This window comes from Peromyscus leucopus, chromosome 8b (assembly GCF_004664715.2).
Source record: "Peromyscus leucopus breed LL Stock chromosome 8b, UCI_PerLeu_2.1, whole genome shotgun sequence".
Taxonomy (NCBI): domain Eukaryota; kingdom Metazoa; phylum Chordata; class Mammalia; order Rodentia; family Cricetidae; genus Peromyscus; species Peromyscus leucopus.
Window position 1 is genome coordinate 53,315,203 of NC_051086.1, and position 12,238 is coordinate 53,327,440.

Genomic DNA, 12,238 nt, shown 5'->3' on the forward strand with positions numbered 1-12,238 from the left:
TCCACATCCCCGCTGCTGTGAATCATTATTGACTTGGCCAAACTGCCATCAAGTCTCTCTGCTTCTCACAGGAAGTAGGAAAGTTGTCATATGCTTTAGGCTAAACCAACATTGGAACGTAGAACAGCTATCCCCAGATATCCCCAGATAACTTCAAGGAAAGTTATTTTCTGCTCAAAGGCTGATTCTTTTTAGCTGTTTACTCTTCCCTATTAGAGGGAAATTTGAGAAGCCTGACTGTGAGGATTAATTTCAGTTGACAACTTGATGAGATCCAGAATTACCTGGGAGAGGGCTTCTGAGTATGCCTGTGGTTGGGTGTAATGAGGTGGGGAGGCCCACCCACTGTGGCTGAGTTTCTGCTGAGCTACTCCTGGCCTGGCTCCAGAGCGTAGCTCAGCAGGAGCCCTAATCCATCCTTTGTTTAATCCACCCTTTAGTTTCTCTTATCACCCTATGTACATCTTGTCTGGGAGTCTCCCAAGGATCAAGGGACTATGCAAAACTTGGTTCAGGAAACCCGGAAAACTGTGGTACCTGAGAAATCGAGGAGTTTGCACTCGGCGGCGTTGTATCTTTGGAAACTCCTTTCAGGTTGTTTTGAGCATATGGAAATTAACTGGCTAAACTGTAAATAGAGAGAAACTAAAAATACCCTGGGCAAAGGGAAAGGCTTCAGTTCTTCGAGGCTGGAACCCCCCCCCCCCCAGCCATGAAAGTCTAGATTCGTTCTTAAGATGCTTCTGAGTCTTCTTTCCACAGATCTGCGTGAACCCACACACGTGTGCCGCCACAATCTGAGATATTTGGCACCCAACATGGCAGTGACAAATGGCGCCCAACATGTGACTTGAAGGACAAAGAATCCGCTGAAGAAGGACAGAGGAGCGGGTCATCTTACCAACTGGAGGGAAGCACTCTCAGGGTAAGAAGACTCCAGGATAGGCAGGGTCATGGGGCATTTAAATTCCCCATCTCAGAAGCAACAAAATGTACAGTTGCTAAAATGCTTATCAAGAGAAAAAGCAGTAACGGCACAATTTTTAAAGCTAGAAATAGCATGGCTCCTGAGACAGGAAATAGATCAAGGAAAAAGACCTTTCTCAATAGAGAAAAGGGAAAGAAAGAAAATGAAAAAGGGAATCTTCCCAACAGAGAAGAGGGAAGGAAAGGAAATGAAAGGAAATTTCCCAATAGAAAAGGGAGAATTTCTCAATCAAGAGAGAAGGATTTTCCAGGTAAAAAGGGGGGAAAATATTGAAACTAGGCTTAAAGATTAAAATACCCTGTAAAAGAAAAATAAAGGAAAGAAAGAAGCCTCTTCCCAGTAGAAATAGAGGAAGAAAAGGCTCTTTCCAATATAAACATTTTAGGATAGCTAATACCTGAGCTCTTTCTGCCTGCCAGCACAGAGCAGTGGCATCTGAATTACAAAGAGCCAACAGGTGGGGCTTCACTGCTGCAGCATGCATGTTTGCATACATGTATGCAATGCAGCTCTTAACTCCTGACCTCAGTTTCCACTCAGCAACCACGGGACCTTCAGGGGCCTGATTTCCGGTGTCAGCCCCCCATGAGCCAGGCCTTTTGTCATAAACCCGAGGGTCTACAAAGTTCATTTCCAGATAGCAAGGAGACTTGAGCTGTTCTCTATCAGAGATTGAGGAGAAAACCTGTAAGAATGTAAAAGCATTGAGCAAGCAAGCAACTAAAGATGTGGTGGGCCCCAAGGGGAAGGGTGTGGCCCCTAAGCAGCAGGGCACAGCCTCCCAGGTGAAGGGCATGGGCTCCAGGGAGATAGAGGCCTCCAAGGAAAAGGGTGTGGTTTCTGAGGAGCAAGGACCAGTGGGGGTGTGGCCTCTGAGGAGGGTGGGCCCCCAATGAGAAGCTAGCATTTTGGCACAGTCAGGACCCTGCTCTGCCATTACTTAAGATCTTCCTGTGGCTGCTTCATAAAGACCAATCACTTTCCTGGCCTTATGGTCCTCACTCCCCTTTTCCCACGGCTTCTCCTAGCACTACCTGCTACCCCTGCCAGACTAGTTCTGCTGTGGAAACTACAGTGTGTTCTCCTGACTTGGAAGGTTTTCACAGATTCTAACATTACACGCTACCCCCACCCCTCAAGTCCTCCCTATTGGACCAAGGGCTGAAGAAGGTGGACCGAGCTCTGTGTTCCTTCCCGAGTAACACACAGGCGCACACACAGATCAGACCAAGTTTCAAATACTGTCTTCCACAGTATTAAGAACTGGGTCAAGCAGTTTTGTTTTCCTTACAGGAACACTTTGGCCTTGTATGTACTGTTAGTTTGTTTTAAAATACACGCAGGTTGCCATAGGAAGAAAGAAAATCCCAAAATGTCGTCCTGATGCCCAAGTTAGATGTTTAAGTTGTGATGTACTAAGAGATTCATGAGGTTTTTCTAGACTTGTTAACTTGGCGTTTCCCAACCAGCAAATGGGAAATAGCTTATAGAAGACATGTCTCTTCATCCTTGAGACAAAATATCTCCAGCCTGAAGCAATTTTAAAAGTTTGACCAGTTTTCCTCCATTTACATTTTCAAAGTGATTTGTGAAATGAAAATTTTGAGTATTCAAATAACTTGGCAATTGCTAATGGCTATACTTTTTTCCAAATCCTCCCAGGTAGAAAGAAAGAATAACCTGGACGCTCTGTAATCTTTGCCAACATTTTATTTGAAATAATTCAATCCATGCTCTTTTCTATCACTAGTCCAAACCTTATCTTTTCTGTTGTTATTAGACTCTACTTAGGCTTGAAGTCTATTTGATTCATGAAAGGTGTACAATGATGTATAATATCACCCTCTTGTGTTCCTGGTGTGATTTTCCTGAGCATGGCTGTTTTTTATCTTATGGGGATGGAAGAGAAAAAAGGATAACTGAAGAGCGGCACTCCTGAGTAATGCATTCAAAGCAGATGCATTCCCTGCAGCAGACAATGAAAAGCTGGCTCTAGGAGGAGGGTCCCGCATGGGCAGAGGATAGGGTTAGGGGCGGGGGCAGGATGGCAACCACTCAAGCGCAGGGCTGTGCTTGGATAGGGGCGACTGAAACAACAAAAAGGTGGAGGTGCTCATACGGCCACGCTGTTTTCCACCAGGCTGGGCCGCAGGTACTCATAGGGGATGTCCAGGCTCTTATTACGAATCTCAATTTCCTTTTCCAGGACAACCAGCTCCTCTCTGAATTTCTCCAGCACAGCTTTGGCCTTGGGGTTTTGAAAGTGTTCCTCTGAATGCTGGCCCAGGGGCACCTGGGTGCAGGAGGGAAAACAGCTTTAGAACCTGTGACCCCAACCAGATTGGGGCACATAGCTTCCCCTCTGAATCCTTCCTCCGGACCCTGAATGATTGACTCTCACCATAACAGCCTGGCGTTTGCCCAGAAGCCAAATGACGTTTATCTGGAGAGTAGACTGATGAGGGTTGGGCAATGTGGCCATCAGCTTTTCCATGGTCGCATCCTTGGTGGTGGGTGGAGGCAGCCTCATGGTACAGGGTGCATTAGGTACCCAATAGAACCAATCCAGCTGGAGAGACAGTGACCTGGGGTCAAGGCTGCCTAAACAGGAAGACCCTTGGCCCAGATGCTCACACCCCCCTCCCTCGCTACAGGATCCAAACTCCCGCTGCCTCCCTCTGGGATGTACCTGGCCTAAATGGACAGAGGAGTGCTGAGCCGTGCAGGTGAAGATGCACATGGTGATGAAGCGGCAAGCTTGAGCCCGGGACGGTAGAGAGGTGGGAAACCCTACAAGAGGTGTGGACAGTCAGCAGGTGACGTCACCACAACCACTAGAAGTGAGGCCTCGAGAGAAGGAGAGGTGAGAAGGGATGCCGGGAGCTTGTGCCAGCTGGCGTGAGGGTGGGTGTGGTGAGGGAAGAGAGGAGCCCTGGCATCGACATCACAGCTCTACCTCAGGGCTCGGAGATCAATGTGAGAGAGTGAGCAGATGGGCGGGTATGTAAGAGTCAGGGTAAGAGAAGACAGAGTAAACCAGTGTCTTCTGGGCATGACAGGACTGATGGATGTACTCATGAACTCAACAACGGCCGGTCGCCTACACAAGTCAGCCTTGTAGAGTTAAGTGGGAAGGAATTCATGAGTCTTCACCCCCTAACTATGGACAGGTGAGGGCTTCTGAAGGAGGTCAGCTTTCTTTCAAGGTGAGGTTAGTGTTGAATTTTAATGAATGCTTTTCCTGCTGCACCTAGAAAAGCCTTTGAGGGTTTTCCTAAGGATTGAAATGCTTCTGGAAGATTCCATAGAAGTAGAGAGGGTCCTGGAGAGGTCTCAGAACTTGTGTCTTAGTTCTCATGCAGGGGGGGGGGTGGGGGGGGGGGAGCTTGTTACCTCTGTCCTGGGCACCTTGCAGCCCAACTTCAGTGATCTCTCGACACCAGCTCTGCAGCTCATAGTCCGCTCTCACGGCCTCGTCAGTCTTGTAGTGGAGATCAAACATTCCCACCACATACCTGCCAACAAAAGGCAGGACCGGCACACTGAAGCCTCCACTCCCCGGTCAGATGGCCAGGCCAGAGTGTCTACCCCCAGCCGAGGCACAGACCTCCTAGTCTCCTGGTCTTCTCTACCTGAACCAGCACTCATACCCGTCCTGCAGTCCTGTCGGCCTTACCGATGTATGATGTCCCAGAGTCGCAGGGCATCCTTAGCATAGAAGCTAGACTGGACATCCAGGAGCCCCCGCTCAGCCAAGTCATCAGGAGGGCACAATGAGGTGTAGGTCAGCAAGGCTCCAGCTTGCTTGAGAAGATCCAGGTGGCCCCCTCCACCTGTGCTCATTGCCTAAAGGACCGAGGACAGGCTGACTCAGTCCAATCAAGCTGCCCTGAAGCCCAAGGACAGAGTGAACCTAGAACCCATTTCTGTCCCCATACCTTGTCAAAAAAACCTCTCGTTGAGATCAGATCATTCCTGGCCCGGACGTTAATCTCCAAGGTGTAGAGCAGGTGAGGAACTAGAAGCTAGAAGAAGAGGTGTGTTGAGTAAGTCAGAAGAAGAGTAAGGTCCCTTCAGGAAACAGGCTTGACAAGGAAGGAGAGCATGGCCGTGAGGCTGCGGTCTCCAGGGAGAGCATGGCCGTGAGGCTGCAGTCTCCAGGGAGAGCATGGCCGTGAGGCTGCAGTCTCCAGGGAGACACAGGCCAGGAGTTTCATGGTCCTCAACACTGGCAATGTGCTGATTTGCACTGCCTGACAGGTAGGTACCACAGCATCCACCTGCTGCTTTCTGACACTGCTTCCCTTCTCTGTGTTCTCTCTTAACAGTCTTTCTTGATCACCCCAAAGCAACTCACCCTCCCATGGTCCTGCTTTGACTCTAAGCTGTTTCAGCATAGCCCGTGAGTTGAATACAATCATTACTGTCCTTTTTTTTTTTCTCTTACCGGAGATAAAAATCCCCAAAGATCAGATGTTACCAATGTCATCTAGACTAGTTCTGTGTAGAGACATGCAATGTAGTGTTATACGCATGGTCTCCTCTGATTGGATGGAATCTCCCAGTCATTTGCATCAGTTATTGTACTGTGTGTTTATCTATGTTTTGTACATAAAAAGAATACAATCTTTACACCCTTTCCTCGGGAATTACCTTTATCACCCCCCTTGGAAATTAGTATCATTGAAACGTAGAGGAGATCACCTCACACTCCCTTGCTCTCTCATCTCCCTGAACCCTGAGATGTCACAGAGGGGATGTTTCAGGGCAAGAATGCGTCATGGGCAGAGAGACAGGCAGAACAAAAAATGAATAAGGTTTACCTTAAAAACAGGATGCACTGAAGGCAGGGACCTCATGGTGGCCACAGAAAAGACTTCAGCCACCAAATGTCCCCTCAGGAGGTGAGACTGTAGCTCATGCAGCTGAAAGTCACAGCTACGGACCCAGCATTTGGCCAGGAGCCAGTCCACTGGAGGATCCTCGGGTGTGAAAATTGGTGGTGGGGTGGACCCAGTTTTGGGCAGTTCAAGCTGGAGCAGAACAAGGGTGCTGGGTGAGGAGCCGCACATTAGGGACTCAGTGACTCCCGTCTCCTCCATCCCACACTTGTACGGAAATCCTGACCCCTCCCTCGTCTTTCAACACCACCTACCCGCAAAGATCCGAGTCTCCAGGTTTCAGCTGCTAGCTCGAGGATTTGTATGTGTCCTCAGTACCTCAAGATTGGCAGGACCAAAGCCTATCTGGCTGTCTTTCCTGCCTTACTGTCCCATTTCTGGGGAAACCTGACTGACTCCCACTTTCTGTCTCCCTCGGCCCTGCTCCCTCTCCATCCTGATGGCTTCTACTCACCTGGCAGCGCCCCCCCCACCCCGCTCCCCCGCCCGAAGCCTTAACTTGAGACCCTAATCCCAGCACTGGTAACTCCCTTCTGTCCATCCATTCCAGCACTGAAAAGGTAGAGAAGTCTGTTTCCCAGAGGCCACATTCCTCCTCCTGAGCTAAGCTTAGCCAGGCCTTCTCATCTCGGTGCAGTCCACAGACATCTCCGCTCCTCTACCTCAGCCTCTCTGCCGAGTGCACCCTGCTCTGGGGATAGAGGCCACCCATCCTCCTGACATTCCTCTCAGGCTCCTCCTGGACTGGTTCTGCCCTCGGCATCGGGAGCTTACACAGGCTGACTAGTCTGTCTCCCCAGCAAGGCCACACGCCCCCAAAAGTCAAAGCCTCCTCATCTCCTCCTGTGCCTCCTGGGTGCTTAGGGCAAGGGCACCGCCGGGAAGTGAGACAGAACTTGGACAACGGGCTCATCTGCGGAGGCCGCCCGAGGGTCCGACCCCAGGTCCTCTCACCTGGATGGCGATGGGCAGGAGTTGCCCGTCAGGCTGCAGCTTCAGCATGACAAGAGGGGCAGCCAGGTACTGCTGGCTGAAGAAGATGACGTTGGCCTTGATCCCGTCCAGGAGGAAGAAATCGGCTTCAAACAGAGTGCCTTTCTGCACAGAGAGAGAAATTGGGGGGCTTCTGTCAGCGCGGAGAGTCTTCTTCCCACCCCGGGCGCCCAACAAGGAGAGGAGAAAGGAGAAAAATGGCCTGTCTCCATCAGTCACCTGACACCGCTTGTCCTTATTAACTCGTGAAATTTCTTTTTTTTTTTTTTTTTTTTTTTACATTTTTATTACATTTGTTTGCTTGCTGTATGGGGGGGGCACATGTTTGCCATGACACTGTATGGTGATCAGAGGCCAGCTTGTGTGAGGTGGTTCTCTCCTTTTACCACATGGGTTCCAGGGATTGAACTAAGGTTGCTGGGCTTGGCAGCAAGTAGCTCTACCTAGCCTTGTCCCAGGGAATTCTTATATATTCCATTTAAATTACCCCACATTACAAGAAAGGAACCTGAAAGAACCTGAACGGGCTCTCCAGCACAAGGGTATCTTGGCAATTGGGAGCCAGGAGATAACGCAAAGTTATACCACGCAACAAAGCTCACAGAGATTTATGGGGAGAAACACAGAATGATGGCTGCTTCTGAGTGGGAACAGTAATGACAGTGGGCTGAGCAGAGGGTGGGCTTTTAGAGGCCTTTGGCTGAGCAGGGGGGTGGGCTTTTAGAGGGCCTTTGGAGCATGTGTAATGAGCTGGTGGAAAAGAACAACGAGGCCAGAAGCATTGCTTGGCCGTTAACCCTGAATCAGAACGTGGGGATTGCTAAGTCCTGGGCTCAAAGACAGGTCAGGGGCAGGGTGGTTTCCCACTGGCCTGTGACTCTGCAGAAACAGATCAGAGAAGTGGGATATCTTACTTAAAATCACACAGCAAAACCAGAATCCAGATGCAAGTCTGTCTTGCCCCATGAATATTGTCATTGTCCCGTATTGGTTCCTCATTAACAACACCAGCCCTGACCTGGATTCCCTTACCCTGCACCTCTCTGGACCCATGGCCTCTAGGACCCGGTCACATTTCCCAACTTTCAGCTGGCCTCTACTGGCCTCCCCACCTAAGACTCCTACCCTCCACCATATGCTCTTCTCCTGCGGTAGGAAAACCACGGAACTACATTTTGGTCTGGGATTTCTCCTGCAGGAGCGCCCTCCTGACAACCAGCAGGGAGTTGAATCCACAGGCAACCTGAGAGCCACAGCCCACAGGGCACCACCTCCCTTCCCTGCTCCGCCTCCCTTCCCTGCTCCGCCTCCCTAGGGCTCCAGTGTCCGCACCTCGAGCTCCTCTTGCAGCTGAGTCTGCAGCTCCTCCATGCCCGGAGGGAACACCAGTCGGGAAGGAATACCAGTGGACCGCCGCAGCAGCATGGGGTTGGCACCATTGAGAAACTGGTACCCAAATAAAGCATCCTCTTTCCAGGACCTCCGAACCTGTTCTGGGGATGGGAGACGAGTGTGTCTAAGATCCAGGTTCCTGGTCCTTCCCACACCCACCGAACCATCCCTTCTTGACCCAGACTACCAGAGAGACGCAAGCCTCTGGCCTCCCAACCCGGTCTTCTTTCTCTCTCTCCCCGCACTGGGAAGGGTGTTGGGGTAGGAGTAATGTTGGGGTAGGTGAACTAACCAGCCAGCTTGGTGTGGCCAGTCTTGAAAACCCATTTGAAGTCATCCAGGTCTTTCCAGCAGGTCAAAGTATTTAGAGGAAAGTTGAAAAGGACATCTGTTTTCCTTCGGGGGAGAATGGGGCACAGGGCTGGACAGTTATACTTAGGACCAAACATTAGTGACTGTGCCATAGACTAGACCAGCTCCCCTCCCCTCGCACCGGGCACCCTTGCTCTTACCCCAAAACCTGCGAAGCTTCGAATTCAAACCTCTTGTCCTCTCGAAATCGCTCGTCTACAGGGAGGTCAGACAAGCTGGTCGCCGCCACATTCAGGATAGGGCCATCCTTCCAGTTGCCCCACCTGCGGGGCAGAAATGACGTCAGACGCGGGCGCTGCAGGAGCCGCTCGCTGCGGCCGTGGGTCCCCGGGCTCAGGCTCACTTGTACAGGCTCCTTCTCTCTTCCAGCTCCTCTTCTCTATGCTTCCTGAACAGGCCTTGAGTGTCTTCAACCACGGTGCAGCCTGGAAGTGGAGCAGGGGGGCACTCTGGGATGCCTACTGAGAGCCTCTCTCTAGTCCTTGCCCGAGTACCTCTTCAGCCAGCCCTGGCTGCCTGCTGTGCCTACATCTTCATGCGCCGCCCCCCGCCCCCCGCCAGCCTCAGCGACACCTCGGCCAGCGCCAACAACACTCTTCTTTAAAACCAACCAACAAAACCCCAGCCTCCAGGCTCTAGCGCCCACACGCTGCCTCGTCTTCCTCACGCAGCTCTGATGCCTCTTCACACCCCACCCCTCTGCTCACCAGTGCCCTCGGGGATGCTCAGGATGCTGGTGCCCTGCACCCATCGGTAACAGGGGAACCTGTACTCTGCTCCTTGGTCTCCGGGGCCCCTCACGGAGATCCAGTTGCAGAACCAGGCGTCATCCGTAAGGTAATGCCATTTTTGCACTTTCACGAACAGCAGCGCCCCCAGGTATTCTGACACCTCCACCTGGAATTTCTCCTCCTGCCGATAAACACAAGGGGCAGAGAAGGGGGTCCTTCAGGCCGAGTTCTGCTTCCACGGGGCCACAGGGAAAGTGAAGAGAAAGGGAGAGCACACCAGCAGGGCCCCACGACACCACTCTGGGTTGTCAGCTCAACCAAGAGTGGGAGCGTTGGGGACAGAAGATGAAAAGGTATACTCCTTCCTTCCCTTTGTCCCCCCTGGGTGAAGGCTGGGGGTGAGGCGGGATGCTGAAACCCTGCCTGAAGCCCAGTGAGAACACAGGCGAGATGGGAGACCCCACCAAGGCAGAGGATCCATAGGAATTCCACTTAGGCTGAGCCGGGACTTCTAGAGGACCGTCTCTAAGCAGAAACCTGGACTGAGGAGTGGGTCGGTTAGAGAGAATGAGGTCGGGGAGAGACACTGGGCAGAGTCCCTGGAGAGAGTAGAGGCTGAAAGGACCAGCATCTATCTTTCTATAGCCAGCCCTGGCTGGTCCCCTGTGCCTGCATCTTCATGCCCCTCCCCCAAGCCTCCATGGCACCTGGGCCATGAAGCTCGGGCCCCGAGACCCACTGTGGCTGAGGAGCCACACTAGACCAGATCCTGAGGGACACAGAGTAAATCGGAGTCTTGGCGGTTAGTACAGGGGAAGAGCTGGAGACACTGGAAGGCCTTAGCAGGCAGGCTGTTTTAAAGGGGGTGCGAACGCGGAGAGCTCAAGGTGCCCAACGTGCCTCGGGGTCTAGCGGATCTAGCAGACATTCGTTGGTGGTCAAGGACTGTGCAAGCATCAGGTAAAATGTTTGGGGGATAGAACTGACTGAGCTTGCTCCATGTTTGGTCAGATGAAGGCCAAGAGAGGGAGACGATCCAGTAAGCGCCTCATTTCTTTATCTTTCTTTGAAGTGAACTTAAGACAACATCCAGATCTGGAAGAATTGAAGAGTGAAAAGAAAAGAAAAGAAAAGAAAAGAAAAGAAAAGAAAAGAAAAGAAAAGAAAAGAAAAGAAAAGAAAGGAAAAGAAAGGAAAGGAAAGAGAAGAGGAAAGGGAGGGGAGGGAGAAGAGGAAAGGGAGGGAGGGGAGAAGAAGAGAGGGAAGCAAGACCAGCCACATATAAACGGGGAGCTTCACAGAATATTGCTTCACCCCAAACCCACCCGCCCACCTTTCTTTCTTCCCACCCACTCCGCCCTAAGATCGGAGATCCAGTATCTGCAGAGAAGACGGGAAATTCTAACTTCTAAAAGTAGAGAGGGCAGCGGCAGCTGCAGCTGGCGAAAGGAGGAACACTCAGCAATATCCCACTCCTTGAGCTCAGGCGGCAGCCAAGTTAAGGTGCGCTCATCGAGCGCCTGTGCTTGCGCTTTCCGTTGTGAGCGCCTGCCCCGGAGTTCAGGAGCAGCTTCGGGCTCCTTGGGATTTCTCTAGCTTTGGACCCCGGGGCCAGCCTAGGCCCAGCTCCGTGAAGCTCACCGAGTTCCGCCAGGGTCGTAGCACCTTCCCGAGAGACGCCTCCCCATGCTCTCCTACCAGCCACATGTGGATCTCGTTTCCGGTGCCTGCGTATATCGAGCGCCCAGTGGAGACACAGATGTGGTAGACACCCATCTTGCAGATGAAGTTTTTTCCCTTCTGAGAGTCAAGAGGGGTAGATGCGCTAAATAAGAGAGCCAAGGCCCCACCCCTTCAGAAGTCTTGTTTAGGGTTGAGCAGAAGGTGGCATATGGCCAATCAACCCCACCTTGGCACATTGCCAATCACCCCACCTTGCCACGTGCGGGGAGCCTAGCTGCAACCCAAAAAAAAGGCGGGGTCCTGGCCAAAGCAGAGCTCCCAAGTCATTTTGGTGAAAGGAAGACAAGAGGGGGAAGGAGAGGGGGATTTGAAAGGAAAACATGGAAGAAAGACTCAACATCTGGCCCAGCAAGAAGGCAGAGTGAGGAGATCCTGACTGACTCTAGAGGAAGGAATCCCTGACGGCTAGGAAGTGCCACTCACCTACACACACACACACACACACACACACACACACACGCACACGCACACGCACACGCACACGCACATGCACACGCATTCTAATGAATCACAAGTTGGTTCACCCATGCCCCAGGACAATGTTAAGGTTGCAGGGCAGGACGAAGGCCCTCTGCAGGGTTTGAAAGAGGTGTGTTTCAGCCACCCAATTAATTTCACCAGCTCTGTACACTCTGCCCATCCTACAGCAGGCTCTGGGCTCATTCCTTTAGATTAAAAGCCTCTGCCTCCTGATGTCCGCAAAATAAAACCCCAAATTCCCTGGCCTTCAAAGCCCTTGCAAAGCTGACTTGCCTCCTCCCCTCCCCCACTCCCCTGCCCCACCTCCCTCAGCTCCTTTCTGTGCCTAGAGCCACCACCACACACTGCCTGCTGTTTGCTGGAGAAACGTGTGCTCTGGGTCAACTCTACTCAGCCTTCCAAATCCTGAAGAGACTCTGGCTTCTCAGTGAAGTGCCTTCTCCACCTGCTCCCAGAGATAAGCAGCTTGCCCAAGTCTTGCCCCCTCAGAGGCCCTTCTGCTGATGCCCACTTAATGCTGCACTGTGATCGTCTATGTGTCTGTCTGTATCATCCACTAGCAGGAGCTCTTCCCAGGCCGAGACCACATCCCAGCATGGCACTCACTTGTTGTTATTGTTGTGGCCCCTGAAACCCAC

The 12,238-nt window shown here is 51.8% G+C and overlaps 1 protein-coding gene across 1 annotated transcript; it reads right to left on the reverse strand.

The window, feature by feature from the left end:
* Positions 1-2,680: 2,680 nt before the first annotated feature.
* On the reverse strand, positions 2,681-11,177 carry LOC114693249 (polyunsaturated fatty acid lipoxygenase ALOX15). The gene is made up of 14 exons (XM_028869568.2): positions 11,019-11,177; positions 9,354-9,558; positions 8,990-9,071; positions 8,787-8,909; positions 8,567-8,670; positions 8,215-8,375; positions 6,844-6,987; positions 5,812-6,021; positions 4,927-5,013; positions 4,665-4,834; positions 4,382-4,503; positions 3,678-3,778; positions 3,390-3,557; positions 2,681-3,281 (listed from the first exon to the last, which is right to left on the reverse strand). Exons 1-14 carry the CDS (start codon positions 11,151-11,153, stop codon positions 3,102-3,104), a joined length of 1,992 nt encoding a protein of 663 aa, XP_028725401.1. The 5' UTR covers positions 11,154-11,177; the 3' UTR covers positions 2,681-3,101.
* Between the last annotated feature and the right edge of the window lie 1,061 nt (positions 11,178-12,238).